Source organism: Lacerta agilis, chromosome 13 (assembly GCF_009819535.1).
Source record: "Lacerta agilis isolate rLacAgi1 chromosome 13, rLacAgi1.pri, whole genome shotgun sequence".
NCBI lineage: Eukaryota > Metazoa > Chordata > Lepidosauria > Squamata > Lacertidae > Lacerta > Lacerta agilis.
The window spans coordinates 5888868-5913008 of record NC_046324.1 but is presented as its reverse complement, the minus strand read 5'-3'; the positions used below and the strand labels follow the sequence as shown (position 1 = coordinate 5913008).

Genomic DNA, 24141 nt, shown 5'->3' with positions numbered 1-24141 from the left:
CTGGGATAGTGCAGAGAAGTCCTTTGCCCCTTGGCAGCTGGCAAAGTAGAAAAAGAGCCCAGTCCCTTGCGTTCGTTAGACCAGCTAACGGGGCGGCTGACTGGGTATTGTAGGAAAAGAGATAGAGCTCAGAACTCCCCTTTTCGAGTCGAGCAGTGGTCCACTGGACAGACCAAGAAACAGTCAAGAATTGATAGGTAAGAAAGCAGAGTTGCGGTTGCCAGGATTTCCTCCCCCCTTCCCACACACACCAGTGCACTGGATTTATACTTACGCGTCTTCCACTGCGATCCGCTGGATCGTTGAAGACGAAGCCGGCTGAGCTTTGCCTTTGCTCCCCGGTTGGCTCCCCTTGGGACCTGCAATTACCGCCCGGAGGATGGCCGGAGGTCCGATGGGGTCTCCACGGGAGAAGAGGGTCCCGATGCCGGCTGAAGACTCGATGGGGTCCCCGGCCACCACGGGAGAACGCAGATCCCGGGTTTCGGCACCAAGACTGTTACGGAAATTACCGGGTCGAGAAGGCTCAGCTCCCGGTCCTACGGAGGAAGCCCGTGGTTCGCTGCGGAGGCAATGGAGACCAGCCGGAGATTGGAGCAAAAGCAAAGGAGTTTATTGCGCAACAAGGTTCAGGAGGATCCGAACCCCGAACAAAGGGTGTCCTGGACTTTTAAAAGTTCCCGCGATAGCCCAGAATACATAGCGAAATACATCACAGAAACGTCAGAGATGGGAGGGGAGAGAGGAGGTTACAGTAAAATTTACATAGGGGAAAAACAAGTTTTGCATATCAGGAAGGATGGCAGGAACCGGTGAATGGATCCAGGGTGGGTGCAATACACATTGAAGGTTTCTTCTGCGTCAGGACAATAGAAAGCTCCTAGGAGGATGTCTGCTGCCATGGTAGCTGATGGATGGGTGCTTGACTGGATTATCGGGAGGGGGCATCTCCTCCTGCGGACGTGACTCGCTGCTTAGGGGATTATGAAAGCCACTAAGTGGAGAGTCCAAAAATTATGCAGTATTGAAATAATATACTTCTGATGATCGGAGGATGGCGGGGACCGAGGGGTTAAAAAGGTTATTTTACAAGGAGCAAATAGACACCCGAACCAAGCAAATCGGACACTGCGTTCAGGAGTTGTGGATTTTTACAATAATAAATACTTCGAGCTGTCAAAATTGGGCCACCCAGCGTCTAAATTGTCCATTTGATACATTGTTGCAAGTTATAATTAATAGTTTCCTCAACTGGTTACATTTTGGTTTCGATTCCATTGTTCTCCCAGCAGGGAGCCTGTCAAAACCCACTTAGTGTTCAGTCAAGCGTGAAGGTGATGATTGAATCATAGTAGCTGACCTGAACGTTCCATTTTGCAGGCTGAGCTGGATGCATGCTCCTGATTGGTGGGTTTCCCGTTCATTGAGAAAATGGAGACCAGCGGAGCGCTGTTTGACAGAAGCGCTTTTCCAGAGGCTTTTTCGGAACGCAAATTGGGATTTTGGGGAACCCTTCATCACGAGGGTTTTATGTGGTGCTTGTGCGACATGTGAAGTGTAGGGAGATGGACATAAAAAGGGGGAAAGAATGCCCGCTCATCGTCGGGCTTTTAGTGAGTTCACGAGTCCCGCACTCGCTACCGGGGAGGCATAGCGGTGGGGGAAGGTGGTGGCGGGTAAATTTCCCTATCAGCACAAATTCCTGATCTCAGCTACAAATAAGTCAAAGATGCAGGCCACTGCTATAATTCATTTTTAATAGAGATACCTCTTCATGGCAGTACATGGCAGTTATAAATTTTCCATTTATACAGTTCGATAAATACAGCATGCGGGTCAAAAAATATGGCTGTTTCAGCCTTTTGTATCAAATCTAAAACACACCTCTGGTTTCAGAAAAATGCATCCCCGACGTTTCAGCTGGCGTGATTTTAGCCTTAGTGTACAGGTGGCAGAGTTCCAGGACATTCTTCCACAAAGTGAAATTGTATTTCTCCTTCGTTCAAAAAATTACTGGCTCTTTTGCTAGTCCTGGGTCCTTTCAAAGGCACTTATAATGAGCAAAAAGCCTCCAGTCAGTTGTGCGTCTCAGGCATTGGCAGACATTTGATCCAATATTTTCATACCCCCAACACACACTTGGATGTCCCATCTTGAGGCTGAGCATTTGGTGGGTTTTAAAACAGCACAACAAATTTCTCAGAACACTAACAGATCCCCTTAATCCCCTGGAATGCAGTTGTGGATATAAGCATGTTCACAGTTTACCCAACTGCTACTATCCTTTTAATACATTCAAATTAAGAACTTTCCTTATTAAAACTGTATTTGGCAGGGCAGGTTTTGACCTGCAGCACGTGATGAACAGAATATCCAGGGTGTTCACATAAATAGATTTTTGGGTGCTATTTTGTCTACATCGGGGTGACAGCCCAGCAGAGCATGTTGCACAAACAGGTAAGGGTTTCTTATTTTATCATCTCAAAGCATCTGGGCCTCAGTGCCGAACATCAAGTCACATTTAATGCTCAGGTCTTACAACCAACCAGTTAGGCAGTTTGGCGGGTGGGGAAGGCTGGTGCATCATGGAAGATGCTGTGGAAAGCTTTGCTTGTATGTGTTTGGACCATTTGACACACACACCCAACATGGCTATGGGCTGCTAGCTTCAAGTCCAGCAGTGGGATAGAGGAGGGACTGAAGTGTGCAGAAACTGAATAAGACTTTGTTAAGACTTGAGCAAGATTTTTTTAAAGGTGTTGGGAAAATGTAGGTGCTCAGAAAAGATTGTTCAGTGGCATGGCATGGTAAGACAAAGTTAGTAACTCTGCACCCCCACTTTGCACAAGCAAACAGCAAAGCCCCCTCCCCTCTTCTGGTGTTCTTCTCATCCCCCTTCAAGCACATGCAGGAGGTGCTCCCAGGAGGCTCTAAGCCCTGTTCAAAATACTGATTCTGCCTGAGAATAAATAAACTGATCTAGACCATTTGATTACACACACACCAGCGAAAGCAGGCAAGCTGCAGAATCACAGCAAATGAGTCTGGATTCTACCAAAGCAAAGAAAACAGAGACGGCAGGTGTATACCGGTAAGCCAAGAGTTGTTGCTTAACAGGGTAAGGTCTCGCCAGAACAGTCAGTAATAATATTCTCGGTCCGATTGTGAAGGAGACTTTTTCCAAACAAAGAAATTTAGCACAAAGCATTATCTTGCCCTCTATTCCTGTCAAAACAAGAAAGTTTACATATGACACTTCTGCATCCGTATACATGCAACATACTCTTGCTCCCCCTACTTGGGCAGGATAGCACACCTGGATTCCAGCAATACTAACTCTGAAAGGTGGCAGTGTTTGGTCCTGTTTGCAAGGGCCAGCTTGAGGTCTCTAAAAACCACAGATAGGGGAGCAGTTGTCTTTCAAATGTTGTTGGACTGCAGCTCCCATCAGCCTCAACAGCAGAGTCAGGGATGATGAGAACTGTTGGTCTAGCAACATCCGGAGGTGGAGATGGGATGCCAGTTCCCTATTATTGATAACTAAGGATTTATTTATCTATTTTAACACATTAAACTGCAGAACATTTCCAGTAACGAAGAACAAATTACTTGCATCCTCTGGCCAATTCAGCCCACCTGCCCATTTCTGTTGTTGCAACAAGGGAATTTGGGGCCTTAGAGGACATAACACTTGCTGTTGAGCAGCCAGTCTAAATCCTGAAAACGTAGCCCAGTCTAGCTAGTAACTAATTAAGGGAAACAGCTGAAAAGCACAAGTCGGTGTTGTTTGATAGTAAACTGGTGCTTAGCAGAGATGATCGTCACACATCTACGTCTATGTATAGAGGTGGTCCAAAAATTATTCATATTAAGCTTGAGCCATAATATCATCATAGCTTAATTTAAAATGTTGCAGTCGCGTCTCTAGTGATCAGCAGCTACACTTGCTTTTCTCTTTTTCCTCACTGAGCTGCTCTGTGGAGCTGTGCCCATTAGGCTGCACTACCCCTTCTGGGATCCAGGACTTGTCCACACACCGTTCCATTCGCTTCATGATGAGGTCCAGAAGCGTCTCAATGGCCTTGCTCACGTTGGCCCCATTGGCAGCGCTCGTTTCAAAATAAGGGATCCTGGAAGGAAGGCATCAGAAAGGGTTATTCTGCGGAGCTGTGGCATTCTGAGATAATGGCGGATCTCAGGAAGGAAAGGAGGTTTAAGGCCTGCTTGGCTTCTCAGAACACAATTTTTATCGGAAGCACTCACAAGGGCTGCCTCTGGACAGTCACTCTTTCGCCGGAAGGATACCGGAACTTTAGCTTTGCCCAGCTTTAAAGTGAATTAGAGCTCCCTGTTGCCCTAGCACAACAAATCCACTTTAAAAAAAGAATCAGAATAAATGTGCAATAATCTAACCTCCATGTAAGCTTTGAGCAAGTAAATCAGGACAAATGCTGCTGAATAAACAGGGCTTTTCAAAGGGCAGGAAGACGACCGTCTTCTGCACGAGAACTGGGCAGAAACAGGTCCTAATATTCTCCTGCTGGTGGTGCTCAAGAGGTGGCTGTTTTTGCAGGCCACTTCCTTGCTACTTTTTCACTTGGCTGTAATTTCTATACCAAACAGTCCATTCATGCAGGCCAGAGTCTGACCTTTGGGTTCACGTCCTCACTTGGGAGTGGAGAGCAGGACCTTCTGGCACCGCATTCCCTGCACGATTGCCAACAAGACTGGCAGAGTCCACTGGGGCCCCACCCAGACCCACCCCTCTACGGGAAGGAGGAGCCAGCTTGCTCCCAGTTCTGCTCAGTGCCCCAAGAAGAAGAAGAAGAGTTTGGATTTGATATCCCGCTTTATCACTACCCAAAGGTGTCTCAAAGCGGCTAACATTCTCCTTTCCCTTCCTCCCCCACAACAAACACTCTGTGAGGTGAGTGGGGCTGAGAGACTTCAAAGAAGTGTGACTAGCCCAAGGTCACCCAGCAGCTGCATGTGGAAGAGTGGAGACACAAACCCGGTTCCCCAGATTACAAAACTACCACTCTTAACCACTACACCACACTGGCTTTCTTTCACCCCGGCCTCCCACTGCTGTCATCCCCCAGTAACTGGTGTTCAGGATGAACACTGGAGGTGGAGGGGAGGGTCTTCCTCATGAAACCATCCTTTTGCCTGCAATGAATCCCCAGTCAGCGGCGGAGGAAGCCTTTGGGCTGCCCGGGGCGGCAGTGCGGAGGCACCTCCCCGGGGACGGGGGCGTCATGACGTCACGACGTCGGACAGAATACGCATGTGCAGAAATGCCGCGCATGCCCAGTCCATCTGGGCCGGCGCTGCTGCGAGCGGGCGAGCCGCTGAGCAAGCAGTGGGTTGTGGGGCTGCCCCAGCCGTCTGTAAAGCAGTACTGACGGGTGCTAGGCAGCGGGGCTCGTTTTGGGGAGGGGCCACCGAGTGTCACCCCCCCTCCCCTGGAACCTGGGGCGCACTGCCCTCTACACCTCGCCCTTCCTACGCCACTGTCCCCAGTCAATGAGGTGGGACTCATTGGCACCAGGAAGAGTTTTCTCCTAATGTTTTCGAGGGTTCCCCCACCAACATTCACCTTTTCTGGAGCATCAAGGGCTGCCATAATATAATATAATATAATATAATATAATATAATATAATATAATATAATATAATATAATATAATATAATATAATATAATATAATATAATATAATATAATATAATATAATATAATATAATATAATATAATATAATATAATGAAAGCTTCTTTATAACTCTTGTGCAAGCCTCAGTCAGGTAAATACCACTCCTGCACAAGACCTCCATATTAAATCATTAAAACAACAACAGATGGAAAAAGATCTTGTCCCCCACATACATGACACCACCGCCCCCAACAAGCTTCCATTTCCCCAAATGAAACATGAAAACTAAGGTGGGTAAAGTTTGCTCTTGCGCACTTCCTGGGAGTTTTTTTTTTCTTAAAAAAAGGTGCACACACAAAGATACAGAAATACCTGTGCAGATGCGCAGGGGGGGGGGGAGGCAGTGGAGGGTGGGGGGAAAGGGACTGAGGAAGGATCCTGGGCTCTGAAGGATTATTTCCATCTGCCTGAGGAGTACCAGGTCACCAGTTTTTTCTGCTCAGCAGCTCCTTAGAGAAGCTCCCTCCAGCCAGACCACAGAGATGCCTCTCCAGGAGGCAGCCACCGCTCTGCCCAAACCGCAAGAATAACGGGGAGGATGTGACTTGCCCGTGCTTCTCTGCAAGTTCCTTTGCGTCCTCTTCTTTCACCACCCGCTGCTCTTCCAGGTCGCTTTTGTTTCCGCACAGGACCACATCAGGGTTTTCACAATAGGCGTGGGTTTGCAACTGGCCTAACAGTAACAGGAAAAGGGAAATGCCAGGCTCACTTGCTGCAACAGCCAGAGAAGTGGCGAAAGCAGAGCACTCTATGGCCTTCCTGCACAGATCCCTCCATTCTTACATTACAGTGAATTCTCCCTACCTGTGACTGTCACACACCCAGTGCCCTCCATGGGCACCCGGAGGTGTCCTGTTGCTCCCATGCAAGAATTCAGCCTGTCACCCTTGTGAACCTGGACCAGGCTTGGTGCTAGTAGAGGGGGGCATGAGTGTGTGGATGCAGTGGACACCCTCCTCTCCAGGACCCAAAACAAATGCATTGGGTGCTGCTGCTGCACCCACAGGACCCAACAATGGAAAAGGAAGCGATTCAGAGGGCATCCTGGAGGCAGCAAGGTTACACAGGCAGATGCAGTTAGGGCGAAGGCCTCTTCACCCCTCGCCAGGGTGGACGAGTGAAAGCTGTTCAGCCTTCACTGAGTTCAGCCGAGAAAGTCAGAAAAATGCCTCTGGAGGTTCTTGTGCAGGTGGGGACAGACGGACCCCAGACAGAAATCTGAGGCTGGGGCATGACATTCCTCTTACAAAAGAACCTGCCCTGCCCACCACAGAAACCCAATGCCACGGAGGACAGCTGTGGCATGTCCCCAACCAAGACAGCATCCGCCTCCAAGATTTACCGTAAATAAAAGGCTTTGTTTGCCAGGACTTTTCATCTTTTGCCACCTTCACGGACAGTTCTCGTTAAGAACACTGTTTGAAAATACACCCCCACAGAAAACCTAAAGATGGCTGCTTTGGATTCAACCTTGCACGCCAAGGGGACAACTGTGGGGAAGGTGATCAGGGTTGGGCACAGACACTACCAACCGGGGAGGCATTATTTTTCCTCCTTGACCCATGCCCGCTTGTGCCTCAGTGGCTCACGGCTTCCTATAGGGCTGTCGAAGAAGAAATCCCTACAGGCCCATGTTTTGTTAACGGCACAAAATAATGTATCCAGACTTGTTCAATGCTGACTTGGGGTGCCAGGGTGAATTACGGGCCTGTCTCTCTCTACAGCCCCACACCCACAGGGGTCATACTGGGGAAAGGCAACTGCCCAGTGGGGAGTGCGGGAAGACAGCCTCTTACTCATCCAGTTTCTGATGTTGAGGAAACTTTGCTCGTTGGTCAAATCAAAGAGAAGAAGGAAGCCCATTGCATCTCGGAAGAAGGCAGTCGTCAAGCTACGAAACCTACAAGGACGGAAAGCAAAGATATTCTTTCAGCCAAGAATAAACAAGGACCTGCAATAAGGGAAGTTACTAGTCTGAAGCATTTTACCACTGACTTCAAAGGAGCCAGAATTCTTGATATAATTACTATGGTCCAAGTCAAGTAATCTGAAAGGAACAGAGGGACTCCTGGGGAGGGGCTTTAGTGTCTCAAGAAACCTCTTAGCAAAGGCCTTTTGGCCAATTGTCAACAACAGAAGAAAAGCTAGCGCAGAGGTCAAGTTAGGATAAAGGACAACTTATTGACCGGGGGGGGGCGGGTTTAGAGGTGTATAAAACAATGGATGATGTGGCGAAAGGAGGAAAGGCAGATGTTTTTCTTCCTCCCCCTTCATAATATTAGACCTCAGAATCATTTGTTTCTGTTGACTGATGGGGAGATGCAGGCAGGCAAAAGGAAGCAGCTCATGATTAAATTCTGGAATTTGCTCCTCCAAGTTTATTTGTTTTATTTGTTTATTTATTTATTTCGTTTCATTTAAGATTCACTTCCTAAGGAACATCTCAAAGCAACAATAAAAATGTCAGCAATGAAACATACACATAGGATGCAGCCAGGGCTGCAAAGATGGATGACTTTAAAAAGGAGATTAGGAAAATGAATGAGATTAGGAAAATGAATGGAGGTGGCCAGCAGCTACTTGTGCTCAGGGGTGGCACATCGCATCTGCAGGGACAGAGGCTACAGCCATCCCAGTTGATGCAGGGGGGGGGGAGAGAGACCCCAAGCCAGAGAGAGCTATTGGCCACTGCAAGAAAAGGATGCTCAACTAGAAAGGATCTTCTGAAGTTCTTACATTACATATTTCTTCTTTGTATCCCTTACCTTTCTTTTTTTTAAAGAAATTTATTGGTATTTAAAGAAAATACAGAAAAAGAAAAGGAAAAACTACATAGACAATACAGACTACAAAATACAAAACAAAAAAGACTTATACCATACATAAGACACACCTAAAACAACAAAACACCTATTTAATTATCTTAATCTTATTTATAATCTTACTTGGGGGACTTCCTCATGTCCTCTCTTCTGCGTTCATTTCAGATATACTGTAGTAACTTTATAACTACTTTAACTCTACTTTTACAACTAATCTTAATCCTTATCTATCATCTTATATCTATCACCTTATTCTTAACAGAAATACAAAAAAATGAAAATAATCACAATTCTTTCTTCTTATGTACTATTTTAAACTAACATTTTAATGCTATCACCTATAATGTCCACTGATTTCAACTTCAGATATCTAACTTTTCGCGTCGTTTCAAATATTCCTTAAATTTCTTCCAAACTTCTTGCACCTTCTCCTCCCTCTGGTCTCGGAGTTTGCATCCCTTACCTTTCTTGCCCAGCTGTGTCCCACAGCTGGAGGTGTATTCTCTGTCCTCGACCACTAATGCCATCCGGCCCATTTGATCGGTACACCTGTTTAAAAAAGGCATGACATAGGACGAGTGCCTCCAACTAGCGTCTCTGGGGGTCTCCCCCCCCACACACACAAAGAGGCCCCCACACCTTCAGTCTTCGGGAAGCCTGGGCTGTGGGCTTAGAGTCAGGTATCGAACTGGCTTTCGTGGCTCTGCTCCTGCACTAATTGCACCTATGGTCTGCTTTATCTGCTGTTAGTAATTGGATTTATTTTAGGGAGAGGAAATACAATGAATACAATATTTTAATATTGTTCCCCAGGAGCTGCTGCTGCTGCTGCTGCTGCTGTGAGGGTTTCTGCAGGGTCCAAAACTCAAGCTGCGCAACCCAAATAAGCCTAGTTGGCCTCCTAGAGGGCTTGGCCAGTTTCCAGGATGTTTTCTTTTCTTTTCTTTTTTTGTAAATAATTTTTATTGGTTTTTCCCTGGATTTTAACATAAATTTAACACAGAACTTATAGAGACAAGTACAGTAATACAAAAACTTAAATTCCCAAAGATATATACCACTCTTATCTTTTAGATATTCAAATTTCATTTCCTTCCCTTCTTCCTTCCTATGTCTTCTCTAAATCATATATCTATGTTTTACACACCAACTCTTCTTACTCCAATTGAAATTTTTCCTTATCGGATTTCGATTTGTTCTTACACTCTTGTTTCCATATTAAATATCTTTCCTTATTTCTTAAATATTTTCTTGTATATAGTAACTACACGCCAAGTGTTATATGTCATCCTTTACGTCTTACACACCTTGTCCAAGTAATCCGTAAATTTTCCCCATTCATTTCTAAATGTTTCTTCCCCCTGCTGTCTGACTCTCATTGTAATTTTTGCGATTTCCATGTGTTCTGTAATTTTCTGTTGCCATTGCTGCACAGTTGGTACTGTTTTTTGTTTCCAGACCTGCGCTAGCAAAAGCCTCGCCCCTGTGGTCGCATATAAGAAAAACTTTTGGTCACATTTCTTTATCTCTGCCCCGCAGTTTCCAGGATGTTTTCAGAGGATTTCAATCCTAGTGTGGAGCAGCAGAAGCCTTTGGAAGAACTCACAATTGAAAATAATTTCCAGTGCATATTTCTGAATGACGATCGTTCAGAAACGGCTGGAAGTTTTCATTAGGAAATGTTGTTACTCGGGCCTCTGAAAATCCACTTGCCATCTGTAAAGAGTTTCTGCTCGCTGCGATTTGAGAACCCACCCCATCCATGCCCCAAACCCTGGGAAGGAGAGCAGAGGAGGAGCTCCTCCAATCACACTGGGCTTTGGAACAGGCAAGGCCCTGCCCCAAAGCCAAGTGAAAGCAGAGAGACCCCCTTTAGTCCCATTTCCCAAGAGGAGGGCAGCTAGGGGACCTGACACAGCTTCTTCCTCCTGCTCCAATGCCCTGTGCAATATTTCTGTATTTAGAAAGATTCATAGGTTGCTTAATCACAAAACATTTAAGCGGTAGGCATTAGAGATACCCCACTCCACACACACACACACACAAACACACACGTGCTGCCCCACGTTCTCAGGCACACAAATGGAGCCATCATTGGTGACTGCAAATGGTGTCTGGGTAGTAAATAAATCCAAAACGTGTGGAACCTGATTTTGATTGCTTAGATTTAAGTGTAACTGCAAAAAGTACAATCAGATAAGGAAGACACTGGCAATTTAGCAGCACCTTTTCTCCTGGCAGGCTGGCATTGATTGCTACCAGCGGGTAGGAAAGGGAGGCTCCCGGACAGTGTCAACTTGATCTCATTATAGGAAGGGACGGGATATTAATATATGGAAGACCAGGCAGGCAGAGGCAGCAGAAGGAAGAGGTACATGGAAAGGAAATAGCTGCTTCTGCTTCTGTTAGGGGCAGCAGCAAAAACAACCTGGAAAAGGGACTTCCAGGAAGCCTGTTCTAATGATGACAGCAGACAAGGCTTCAAGAAAGACAAACACATTTCTGCATGCCTAATTTTTCCATTCCCAGCAGCTCTCTTTTATTTTAATGCAGTTTGTGCTGCCCAGCTTAGTAGGATGATGCAATCTCATTGCTCCCAGGTGGGGCTGAGACCATCAGAAAGTCAGAACAGCAGGAGGGCCCAGCTGACTTTGGGCTCATCCAGACTTGCGCTCATCCCATGCCTAGAAAGCAAGCGTCCGAGCAGTTTTCCCCTTCTCCTGCTCCTTTCCCAGGGAAAACAGACTCTCTCTCTAAATTAGAGCAAATCTGGAGAAAACCTGAATTGCCGTTTGCTCCGACTGAGAGCTAAAGAGCAGTTTTCCAGGGGTGGGGGGGAGTAGCAGGACAAGAGGAAGAGTGGATAAGCCCTTTGAGGCCCATGGCTGGGCAGGAACAGGTGACTTTGAATTTACAGAGGACTTTGAAGTTATTAGGGCCAGGTTGTTTGCATCAAGCGATGTGGTTAAAACACCGAACCATAGAATTACCGAGCTACAAGGTACCCTGAGGGTCATCTGGTCCAACCCCCTGCAATGCAGGACTCTCAACTAGATCATCCATGACAGGTGGCCACCACTTCTTGTGGGAGTTACAGGGAATCTCATGGGTTGTTCTGCTACAGAATCAGCTGACCAAATCCACCATCTTCCTTGCAAACAAAAGCCCCAGGCCCTTTCCCAGGCCCTTTCCCAGAGACTGCTGCTTCTATAACCAATAGAACTGCACAGGTGGATGGGTAGAAGCTGGAGGGAGGGGGGATGGTGGTGGCAGCAGGAAACCTATGTGGACTGGACTGGAGTCCGGTCTCAGAAATGGGGGTGGAAATTGCCCCTTCCCCAGATTGTTCTCATTGCTTGAAACTAAAAGGGAAACTTGCTTTGGTTCACTAGACCATGCTGTGTGCAACACCCACCAGGCCTGTGAGGACAGAAGGAGGTGGTTGTAGAAGAGGCCTGTGGAGAGGGTGCTCTTCGGAAATGGCACCCAGGCCCATTTGGCCAAACTGCTAAAAAGGTCACTAAAGGCAAAATCAAGGCTGTCACATTTTGCAAGTGGCTGTGAAAAATAAAATGTATACAAAGAAAGTATCAGGTATTAAACCGATTATGATACACCAAAACACCAACACGGCTTGCAAATATAAAGAACAATTTTACTTGATTAAACACACTAAAGTGCAACGTGCATGTCAAAGCCTGGAGATACTTATAGACAAACAGTGACCTAATGGCACAACTCTGCCAATAATGTATATAATAATAACGTCACAGCGCAGTGCAAACACGCAAATTTTCCTGCAGATAGTTCTCTATTAGAAGCGCAAAGTCATGTAAATGGGAACGGTCACAGAGAAGGATTCTTCACAGAGCCATGTGTAGAGGCAGGGGTCATGCATGAGTAGCAGACGAAGACAAACACCTCCTCACCGTCCCTCGGCGAAAGCAGTACAGTAGATCAGAAGACCTGTACTCCGGATAAGCAGGTTTCACAGCAGCTTCTTCAGTTCACAATACTATATACTTAACATGATACATCAAGAATATAAGATCTTCACAGGCACAGCAAGTACACAGCAAATGTGGAGAACTATCTGCAGGAAACTTTGCGTGTTTGCACTGCGCTATGACACACAATTTTAATCAAGTAAAATTGTTCTTTATATCTGCAAGCCATGTTGGTGTTTTGGTCTTGGTGTGAAAAATAAAAAGCAAGTTGGGGTGAGCTAATGGGTGACTGCACCATAAATATGAGCCATTTCCAAAGTGCGGACCTGCAGGCCTCATCTCTGCTTCTCACCTGTTTATGTCCAAGATGGACCAGCAATCCACACGCCCTGCCAAGTTCAGGGGAAACTGGGTCAGGTCTGAGTTCTGATCACAGTTTTCTGATAGGTAGCTGAAAGTGAGTCTCCCCCCCCCCTAAAATGGAGGTGTAGAAAATGGTGGGAACTTACCACCCTCTTTTCCCGGAAGTCGATGCCAACAGTTGTTATGAATTTGGAATTGAATTTGCCATCTGTGTACTGATAAAGGAAGCTGGTCTTCCCCACGCCAGAATCGCCCAGGGCTAAGAATTTGATTAGGTAATCGTAGTCCCCATCAGACATCGTGAGAACTCTGAGGACAGCCTTTGGGGTGAGACAGAGGGGAGGGGAGGAAGAGGAAGAGGAAGAGGAAGGGAGCAGCTTTCATTTCCGTTCGTTTTCCAATAACTATATATTACATTCTCTGAAATCCCAGCTATCAACCTTGCAGAGCTCACAGCACCTCCTCCATGGAGCCCAATCTAAGCACACGGGACATTTCCCCTGAAAAGAACAGTGCATACAAGAACAGTGTGAAGAAGACTGTGCACACAAGATTCCTTGCAGAACATGTTGGGAAGATGTAACTTGCAATAGATTTACATACATGCACAGAAACCAGGAAAGTCTTCATACATGAGACAGGTGTCCATTTGTCCATCCCACCCCAAATACATATAAGGAAAACATCATGGCTGCAGAAGCCAAAATCCAGACTCCGATTCAGATTCCTCCTTCAGTCATAAAGTTTTCTGAATAGGCATGGAAGAATTACTCCCTCACAGGACTCAAGTACACATGACAGGAGGTGTCTGGTGCAGCTGGCCTGAGTGTCAACCACCTCCAGCCCCTAACCCCCAACACATACACACACACACACACACACACACATACACACACACACACCAGGTAACATTTGGTTTAAAAACAGAAAAACCCCAGATGAAGTGTTGGCATGAGAACAAGCTTTGCATACTCTTGGTACAAAAGGTGTAATTAAGCTTGATATCACCCTTGCTCGCCTCCAGACTGTCAGTATTTTGCAGGAGGAATTCAAGTGCGTGCTGGGAATTTAGTTTTCTTGGAATAAAAATGGATTAAAGCACTCCGTCATCCTAGCACAACAAACTTTTTGTTTTAATTAAATAAAACCCTGGCTCTGGGGTGTTAGGAAAGTGAGCAGCAAACACACTGCAAAGCGTGGGGTGAACAAAGGATCAGTGGGAAGACACAGCAAATTGGGACAAACACCCCTTGTCATATAACCTCCCCACAAACAAATCAGAATAAACGCTCAATAAAGACGGGACATAGTCTAACCTCCACGTGTGTTTTGTGCAGGGCAAGTCAGGGCGAACGCTCAATAAACGGGTTGTCTGAAGAAGTCACTTGATAAACGTTATTAAGCAGTAGCAACTGGCGTTCACCATTTAATGGACTTCTGCATAGAAAGGGGGATTAGGGAGCCAGTACATCCAGAATATGGCCCACTTTCTCTCTCCCTTTCTCCGTCACACTATACCACAGATGAGGCTGCCAGGCCTAGGCTTATTGACTGTACTTCAGCCTTGTTTGAGAAGAAGGAACTTTAAAGTCAGGGGAAGTGATGCCAATGTGCTTCTTCTACGTTTTCAGCTGATGGTAACAGAGCTAAATTTTGCTGACCTGTACTTCCAACCTGCATGGGTTTTCATGATTTATTTTTTAAATTCCTACCTGTCCTTCCTGTCTTCAGAATACGGCGCTCAAGGCAGTTGAGAAAATACAAAAATAGTCTATACTGTTGAACAAGCTGTTCTACGTGTGGAAAGTGGGACTGTTAAGACAGGCTGAGGGCTAGATATGCTATTTAGGAAAAAAGAAATGACAACACCTCATTGATGCCTGGGCATGACAATCCCTGAGAGGAAACCAGCTGAAAATCTCTCCCAAGGAAGGCTGGCACAGATAAGAGAGGCAGCAAGGCTATTGTTGTCCGGCAGGGTTAAGCTTCATCCTCCTCCTCCTCCCTGCACAAATATTTAAGAAGCGGTCTCCACCCTTAGTCTATTTAGGTTAAAGCTGAACAGCCCAGGAGCCCTTCCACAAGAACAGCAGCAAAACCGAGGCAGGATTTCAGCAGGCGGGTTAGTCAGCATGACGACCATATACAGCATTTTCGCAAATGTCGTCACACACTCCACCGAATGCCTATTAGTATAGCAATCTATACCTTCAGGAGGACACAAACAAGGTGCAGATGACACAAGAAGACCTGGAAGAGCCTCCACTTCAAGGTGGGGAAAGAACAATGTGGTTTGGCCAGGCAGAATCCTCGGAGCAGCATCACATAAGACTAAAGGAAGACCCACAGGACCACCTGAGCACACAGCGGCCATTTGCAAGGCCTGCATGGTGCATACCGGAGCTGTGCTGGAGAAGAGGCTGCTATTGGACTCATTGCATGCCAAGCCAGCCTCCCATTATGGAGGGTTTGCAGCAGTGCACAATAAGTTCTGCCCTGAGAATGGACCAGCTCTGTGTGCAACGGCCACATAAAGCAGATTTCCACTGATGGCCAAACATGGGGTTCCAGAAAGAGACAAAACATGGCTTTTGGGGGGCTACAAGGCAAACGGTCCCAGCCATAGTCAGCAGCACTCTGCTCTGCCTGCTGCTTCTCCCTGACCTGAGCATTTCGCTAAAGGCGGCTAGAATTAACCCCTCTGCTTCTGCACCTGTACACAATTTGCACCAGTATTAAGTTGGTTGCACATATGGTATTTACTCGAATCTAATGCTCAGCTTTTTTGGCCAAATTACATTGCAAAAATTAAGGTGAGCGTTAGGTTCGACACACATTTACATTCGTCAGCAATTACTTTTTTTGGTTTCAAGGTTCTGAAAATTGAGATGCACATTAGATTCAGTGGCGCATTAGACCCCATTAAATATGGTAATCCCTGGCTTTAGGCAGGCCTTTCCTAACTTTCAGATACACGTAGGTAGCCGTGTTGGTCTGCCATAGTCAAAACAAAATAAAATAAAAAATTCATTCCAGTAGCACCTTAGAGACCAACTACTGTAAGTTGGTTAGAGTTGGTCTCTAAGGTGCTACTGGAAGGAATTTTTTCATTTATTTTGTTTTAACTTTCAGATATTTGGGACGCCAGATCCTGCAGCTGCGGCAACTATCATCCAAAACATCTGGAGAGCACTGGATGGGTTGGGGCAGGCAGCTTGAGTTCAGGCAGCCTCGTTTTAAAAGGGATGCATGATTGGGGGGGGGGGTTGACTCCAAGTTCCTAGCCTGCCCAAGGGCACCCCAGGTCTTTCAGGGTAGAGCTGTGTTGCTTGATGAAGGAGATCTGCTGGCTTTGAGGGGAAAGGCCAGACCTCTGCAGCTCATTCTTACATCCAAATAATACAAACGGAAGTTCCTGCACTGAAAAACAGCACAGCTGGAAAGCAGGTGTCAGGGTTAGGAAAGCCACCATTTCAAAGTGAGCTTGAATCCCCAGCAGCAGCTCAGAGCCCCCTCCCTGCCTCCTTCCTCCCACCCAGGCATTGACTAACAACTGACCAGGTAAATGATCACTTTCAGCACCAACCTGCCTCAAGCCATGTCCCCACCCCCACCGACTGCTGCTCCCCTGGATTGCACCCAGCCATCGCCCCAGAAAGGAAAGGCCACTCACCTCTCCCCTGTGGACAGCAACACCACAGCAGCAGCAGTAGCGTGCTCTCGCCCGAGGCACATTCTCCCCAGCCCAGCTAGCAGAGGAGCAGCAGCGGTGGGGCCCCACCTGCTTCGCACACAGCCCGGCCAGCAGCTTACGTGTCACCTGTTTGCTCTCTTGACAGGTGGGGCAGGTGTGCCTCAGGCGGGCTGGAGACAGGGCTGGGCTGGGCAGCCCCTTCCTCACCTGGGCACAGAGGCACACAGCTGCCCTTTATCTCCTGGGGGGGGGGCTCAGATCGCTACCCCTTCCAGACTCATCATCCCTCACACACACAAAAACGGTACAAGGTTGCAGCATACAGGTGGGAAGGCAAGGGAGCAATCGCCAGGTGTCAAGCAGGAAAGGAGTGTTTACATTTCTGCCTTACATCCAGGTGAAACTGTTTCCCCACTGCTGTCCCTTTCACAGCTTTGCCCACCTGGCTCCAGCTGTTCGCAACAGGACAGCTCCTGTTTGTGTACACACACCAGGGGGCGTTGATGGGTCGGGATGCATTTCTCACCTTCTGTTGACTACCGTAATATTCACTAGAATATTAATTGTCATTTTGCCCTCGTGTGTTTTTACCTGACTTTTCGTGATCTGGGTTTCATTTATTTGTTTAAATGCCAAGCGAAGACTGGCAAACCTACGGCACTTCCAAACACGGAAGAGGATGGCTCTGACGCACTAGAAATCAGCTCATCTGACTCCTTGCACACCAGGCACTTAGCCATAACTTTTTGCTTCCTTGTGCTCAAAATATCGTATTCCCCACTGTTGCTTCCGAAGGCCAGCTGATAAGAAGGCCCCTGACTCCGTGGAAGAGGCTTACTGCCTGTGCACCGTCTGTCATGTTTGATTCATAACAGCCATAAGCAACCTGGCAATCGTACCCTTTCCGGAGCGTGTCCTTCGGAGACCCGTCTGTTGTAGCTGCCAGGAGGCGGCTTCTGCAAATGAGAGAGAGAGAGAGAGAAAGGGAAATCGCAGTGCGTCTTGGCCATGGTGGCAGCAGGGATTATTTGCTCCCTCCTACCAAAGTCTGGGCTCTTGTTTACATCTGCCTCCAAGAGTCTGAGAGGCAAGAAGTAGGCAATGCATTTAAATGGTAGGACTTTAAAAAAAAAGGTACAAAAAACTCAGTACAACCCAGGTGCTTCCATACTTTAGCAGTGCAGTCAGCAGAGCCAACATGGAGACCTAGATCGGTCAATAGTGTGATCTGTTATATGGCAGACTCCCGTGCCCTTTCCTACATTCCTGTGGGGTTTACTCTTTTTCTGGATTTGCACTTTTCTGTTGGTGCAATCAAGTGGCCGAAAATAGGATCTTGTAAATATAAAGCCGGAAGAGAGGTGACCATGCCTCTGTGTGTGAAAATAGTTAACTGAAGGCAGAGCCATCACCTGCTTTTACAAAACAACCCCCTTCCTCATTGCAGAAGGAAAAAGGATGCTGGAGAGAACGCTTGCAGCTTCTGCCTTAGACAACTGGGTGAGAAAAGGGAAGCTAGGAAGTCCACATTTTCCTGAGAAGAACCTTGGAGGCAACATGTGGGGTGGTGATGGTAGAAAACGGAACATAACTAATTAAAGCGAACTCAAAACATGCCAAAAAACCAAAACCCACATACCCAAAAAGCATGCACATGAAAGATTTCTTCATAAGACTCTCCTTAACGCCACTGGTGAAAACGGTTTGCAATGGGCCACACTCAGAGTCATGTGGTCCTGATGGGGTCAGCAGGGAAGACATGAAAGCTGCAGGAAGGCAACTTGATCACCTAGGACAGCCTTTGCTGACCTGCTGCTTTGGACTGCAACTGGCTGGGGTTCAAGGGAGTTGTAGACAACTGGACTGTGACATGTGTCCTGGCTTCACTCTCCTGCCATTTGGCCACAACAACTGCCATTTTGACCGTGCTTAAATAATGCGTTCCGGGCAACAACTATGGCTGCCAGGCCAGGAGCAACTGAGACCCGGACATACCCTCCAACCTTTATCCGATGAAAATAGGCACGTCCCGTTCCATAATGATAATTTTGCTATTTGTACCCAACACATCTCAATGGGTTGCCCCAGCCACTCTAGGCAGCTTCCAACATATATAAAAACATAATTAAGCATTAAACATAAAAAACACTTTCCTATACAGGGCTGCCTTCTGTTGGCTTGGGGGGCAGATAATGCCATACCCTCCAATCTTTCTCCAGTGAAAATAGTGACGTCCTAAGGAAAAGCAGGACATTCCGGGATCAAATCAGAAACTAGGACGGCTTCTCTAAATCAGGGACGTCCCGTCTGCCCTAAGATTTCAGGACCCAAACCTGAGACCTAGGGGCAGCCCCTGGTGATGTCACAAGGTGGGCCCTGAAGGTGGAGATAAATTGGGAGAGGGGAGTGGAGGAAGGTGGACCTGCCACACACACCTCCCTCCAAGTGTCTATGCTTTAATTTGCAGCCAGCTCCTGAGGACTATATATACTTGAAACCTGAAGAGTTCAGGTCAGACCTGGAGGTCTGGCAACCCTAGCAACAGCACAAAGCTAATATAGGTAAAGGTAAAGGGACCCCTGACCATTAGGTCCAGTCGTGTCCGACTCTGGGGTTGCGGCACTCATCTCGCGTTACTGGCTGAGGGAGCCGGCGTACAGTTTCTGGGTCATGTGGCCAGCATGACAAAGCCGCTTCTGGCGAACCAGAGCAGCACACGGAAACGCCATTTACCTTCCCGCTGGAGCGGTACCTATTTATCTACTTGCACTTTTGATGTGCTTTCGAATTGCTAGGTGGGCTCCATCAACCTTCTGATCAGCAAGCCCTAGGTAATACAGTCGTACCTTGGATCCCAAACACCCTGGAACTCGGACGTTTTGGCTCCCGAACGCCACAAACCCAGAAGTGATTGTTCCGGTTTGCAAACCTCCAACAGGGCTTCCGGTTGGCTGCAGGAACTTCCTGCAGCCAATCAGAAGCTGCAATTTGGTTTCTGAACGTTTTGGAGGTCAAACGGACTTCTGGAATGGATTCCATTTGACTTCCAAGGTACGACTGTATCTGCTTCCAAGCCCTTTTCTATAAATGTGGAAGGCCCATCTGGTGACAAGGAAGAAATCGGATCTCATCTCCCATTCCTTGTACACCCACCCCCCATTAAAAATAAAAATAAAACTCCACAAGGAAGGCTAAGGCCAGGAGCTGGACAACTGTCCCAAGTGTGCTAAGACAATTATGAGCAGGCCAAGCTGCCTTCTCTGCCCACCCCGGACTCTCCAGGCTTCTTCTCTGCTTCCACTTTGGCCTTAAAGCAGAGAGACTCTCCCCGACTCCTGTCAAGTCTGGAGGAAATGAACCCTACCAGGATTTCCTCTGTGGGGAAAGGGAGACCGAGAAGAATAACAAGAAGGGTTGGGGCCTCTTGCAGTAACAAGAAAACCCAGGCAGCAAAGGACTGGGCTGGGTCTGTGTTGCTATGGCTAGAATACCATGTTAGAGATGCATGATAGAGATGCAAGCCGGACATCCTGTGGCAGACCTGGGGATGTGCTCTTTTCTTCCTCCTCACCTCGCCCAGCAGCGGATCCCGTTGGAGAAAAGAAGAGCCTGGGAAGCGACGCACGTGGCCAGAGCTGGAACTCCTCTAACTCACTCTGAACAGCACAGAGTTAATCTGGAGCTGCAGCTAGCTAGTCCACGCTCTTTCTGCTTTTTCGCTTGTTTCCTGCAAAAAGCAGCAGGGAAACACTAGGCTCCGACTGGACGGTGTAGGAAGTGACATCGCTGAGTGCTTATCGGCCTCTCCACTAAAACAAACAGCGTGGTTTTTCCTTCTGGGCAAATCAGTTTGATCACAGGCAATTAGGCGTTTTTCAGCTTCACTCCAGGCGTCACCAGAGCAGAAACGGCAGTAGCCCAAAGAGCTCTTGGCCCTGGATCCCGTGGTGGTGATTTAGTAGGGAGTTTCCCTTTAAAGCAGCTGTCAGTCATAGCCAGCTGGAGGGATTCAGCCCTTGCCCGGCCTTCAAGTCGCATTTGTTTAGTCTCGCTAGGATTCTTGCTTTTTATCTCAGTCCTTGTTGTTTCCCTCGCCTTTGATTTTTGGACACAACTTACCTGGCAACAAAGGATGGCTCTTTTATCGCTGAAGCGCCCACCTGCGCCTTTTCTTCAATGCCCAGGTGACCTTCTAAGTGCGTTCCCTGTTTGGATGTTTGAAAATGACTTGTTTAGCAGTTAATGATACAGAAATCTCTGAAGCAAGGAAATGGGTAGCGCTTGTTCACTGCCTGGGCGGACATTTCATGCAAGGCTTTAAGGAACATTTTTGTGCCCAAAGGGAATGTGGTATATAATCACTACAAATTTCACCAGAGTGAACAAAAACCAGGGGGGTTTGCACTCTTAAGGGGTTTAATGACTTTCCCCCAGGGCTTTGGTCCTCTCTTAGACTTGGCATAAACTTTGACTGTAAGGCAAGTTTATAGGGCATCTTTTAGCCTCATAGGCACAGTCCACTTCTTAGGCTTAAGCTGACCTCAATGCCTAAAGTGCGCTGAAAATACCAACAAGGAAATGCCACAAAGCAAGCTGGACTTAAAGATCTGTCTAGCCCAGATTTGTCTACTTAAACAGGCAGGGGTTCCCCGGGGCTTCTCTCCTGAGCACACCCAGCCCCCAATGAGGACATGTGATTGGAAGTCCAGTTTTTTTATTGCAAAGCACTCAATTACGTCAGCTCCTAAGGTGCAAGAAATGCATGTAGTACTCTTGCTAAATAGCTAGATAGGCATCTCCATCTTCAGAGTTGTCCTCCAACCAAGGTGGAATCTACATACGTTAAAAACGTTGTGAAAATGCTTTTTTGAAAATCGTTTTGAAAAAATGCTATAGCAGCTGTATAGCTGAGTCCCTAAACAGTTTGTGCAACAGCGCAACCAGGCCTCCATCAGAACATTTAACTCCCCTCTTCTGATGTACCACACAAAAGCATCTCCAGCAGCTCCTGTCGCTTTTAGCTCCTCCTTGTCCTTGTAGATACCAGGGGATGGAGGAGATTCTCCCCAATTCTCCCCAGGAATCTTTCCCACCTCTTCACCTTCCTGCAACTCTTCCTCCACCTCCTCTTCCCTCCGACTGCCCCTCTTCCCCCTGCTTCATGGGTGGCACCGAACCCCACGAATCACTGGCACTTACCCTTGGATCATCCTCCTACCCCCTTGCCTCCTCGGCCCACCCTTCAGACTCCTGCCTGCTCCTGTTGAGAGCTGCTCAGAGTGGCTGGGGAAACCCAGCCGGATGGGTGGGGTATTAACAACAAACAAACAAACAAACAAACATCAGCTTGAGGCAGAGAGAAGCCTCTCCTATGACTGATCCTTTGGACTGGGATCAAAGCTGGGGACCTTCTCCTTCCAAAGCAGCTTCACCCCGATTCCAGGTTGCACCTCACATTGGCAGCCAGCCAAACAGACTGAAATGATCTGGGAAATGCTTGAGTTCCTTATAGTTTATTCTGTCTGCTAAATGTGGTTGATTTAATTCACCATAATCAGCCCCAAAGTGCAAGTGGTTGACAGGTCCTCAGCGCTTTCGGACGGCTTGAACAAAAATAAATTCTGCAAGCTCTTTCTCCACATCCCCTTCGCTTTCGTGAAGTTCAGAGGAGCTGAAGGAAGAGGAACCTTGCCAGACAACTGTGCTGCAGTTGCCCAGCTTGCAGTTGCAGCAAGGCTGAAGACCTGCGTCTGGCCCAGCGCACAACTGACAAACCGCCAACTTCCAGGCTGCATCATATGATCCCCGAGCAAAGAATTATTTCTTTTCATGTTGGTGGGAGCTGAATGCGTGTAACAAAGTGGCCTTTTTCTCTTTCCCTTCATTAAGAGCATTATGTCTTCTGAGTCTGCGCTGGCCAGCCACCCAGTAACAAGGCTCTCCGTGGCCCATCTTGAAAGGCAAAGGACGCAATCCGGTGGGGAGCCTTCCTGTCCAGGCCCCACAGAAAGTGAGGGGAGCAGCACAATAGCCCCTGCACGACAGTTCCTACCCATGTGGAAGAGTGACACGCCCTGGCCGCTGGGCCAGCCACCCTGCCCATGAGGTGGGGGAAGGCGGCCGCCTCAGGCCCACCCCAGCATGCCCACCGCTGCCCTCCTGCCGCTGCTGCACTCTTCCTTTCACTCCCCAGGGCACCTCAGGTGGCATGCAGACATGGATGCAGCGGAAGACATTTTGGGACCTGAGGCAAACCCCATCATGGAGCTCCCCAACCCACCAGTGAAGAAGGAAAATCTACATCAGGAACAAGGGCTGAGGGGAGAAGATTGACATCAGGGTCTGCTGCCCCGGTGAATCTTGCCACCTGAGGCAGTTGCCTCACCTTGCCTCAAGGGTGGGCCGGCCCTGGCCCAAAGTGTATGGGCAGGATTTGCAGTATTTCCTAAGGCAGCAAAATGTCCTAGGGCAGCTTTTCCTGACCCATCTGCTGTGTTTTGGCACGAGCTTTTGGAGATGGATGCAGCTGAGGAGCAAATGGAAGAAAAGGCTGTGCTGGCTGCGACCGATGGGAGTTGTAGTGCAAAACACCTGCTTAGCTAAACTCACAATGCCCTGGCCGTGCATAAAGACACCTTCCTCCTTCTCATTTTCAGAAATCCCTTTCAGAGTTTGAAAGCTACCTGAATACATTTGCACCTCTTCTCTTTTTCACACTTCTTCCTTTGGCCTAAACATGCCCCGTTTATATAGAACAAGCTAGGGCAGCACAGCTTAGAGATTAAAATGTGCTTTCTGAAAATTAAAGGAAACCCACTTTCCCAGGGTCAGCTCAGCAAGAAAGCCTCCAGCCTCCAGCATTTAGACACATTATGTGATAAGCAGAGCCCTGGGTCAGACTCCAAAGAACCACAGAGCCCACCCTACCATCCCCCAAGGGCTTGGGGCTGCCACCCTAAACACATTCACCCCTAAGCTCAAAGGGGGATTTCACGGAAACCATCTGAAATCCCCCCCTTTGGCAGATTGGCATCGTAACTGCAGTTCACCCTAATTCCCTGGTATAATTCAGCTAAGTTTGGGTTCAGTGAAGGTGTGTAATTTTAGTGAGGTAGTTTGCACACAGATTAACGTGAGCTTAAACCGCTGAAGAAGAAGAAAGGAGAGCAGAGGAATGAAGAAATCCTTTCCTTACCTGATTGAAATCGGCAGGAGATGCTCGGCTGCCCACACCTTCCCAGCAGGTCCTACCGACAGGTCCCCAAGCAAAGATGGAATTTGGGTCTGTGGTCCAGTACCAGAGCCATGGAAAGCAGCCAGCTGGCAAGTGAGGAGGTCAGAGCAACAAGGAGCCGGTTTTCAGAAGGCCCCCTTTTCTCCCCTAGTCTGGCTGCACCCAAAGTAGCCCCCCCTCCCTCAGCCCAGCCTGCCTGCCAGCCCACCCTAATGACTCTCAGCTGTTTGTCATGTGGCCTCGCTGGCTGATCAAGTGATATCGTGGTGTTGCCTCCCTTCCCAGGCGCAGGAGCTTGCAAACAAGCCCTTCTTCTGCCCCGAGAAGCAGGAATGTGCCACAACATCCGTGGCCAGCCCTGGGGCTTAGA

The 24141-nt window shown here is 47.8% G+C and overlaps 1 protein-coding gene across 3 annotated transcripts; it reads right to left on the bottom strand.

The window, feature by feature from the left end:
• Positions 1-1737: 1737 nt before the first annotated feature.
• RAB27A (RAB27A, member RAS oncogene family) lies at positions 1738-24141 on the bottom strand. Of its 3 annotated transcripts, XM_033167494.1 has the most exons (7): positions 20657-20675; positions 17437-17493; positions 12990-13163; positions 8997-9082; positions 7508-7611; positions 6261-6384; positions 1738-4130 (listed from the first exon to the last, which is right to left on the bottom strand). In XM_033167494.1, exons 3-7 carry the CDS (start codon positions 13140-13142, stop codon positions 3932-3934), a joined length of 666 nt encoding a protein of 221 aa, XP_033023385.1. In that variant the 5' UTR covers positions 13143-13163; positions 17437-17493; positions 20657-20675; the 3' UTR covers positions 1738-3931. The 3 variants fall into 3 exon arrangements, with proteins under 3 accessions (XP_033023385.1, XP_033023387.1, XP_033023386.1); XM_033167496.1 differs by lacking the exons at positions 17437-17493; positions 20657-20675 and adding an exon at positions 23733-24141; XM_033167495.1 differs by lacking the exons at positions 17437-17493; positions 20657-20675 and adding an exon at positions 16517-16777.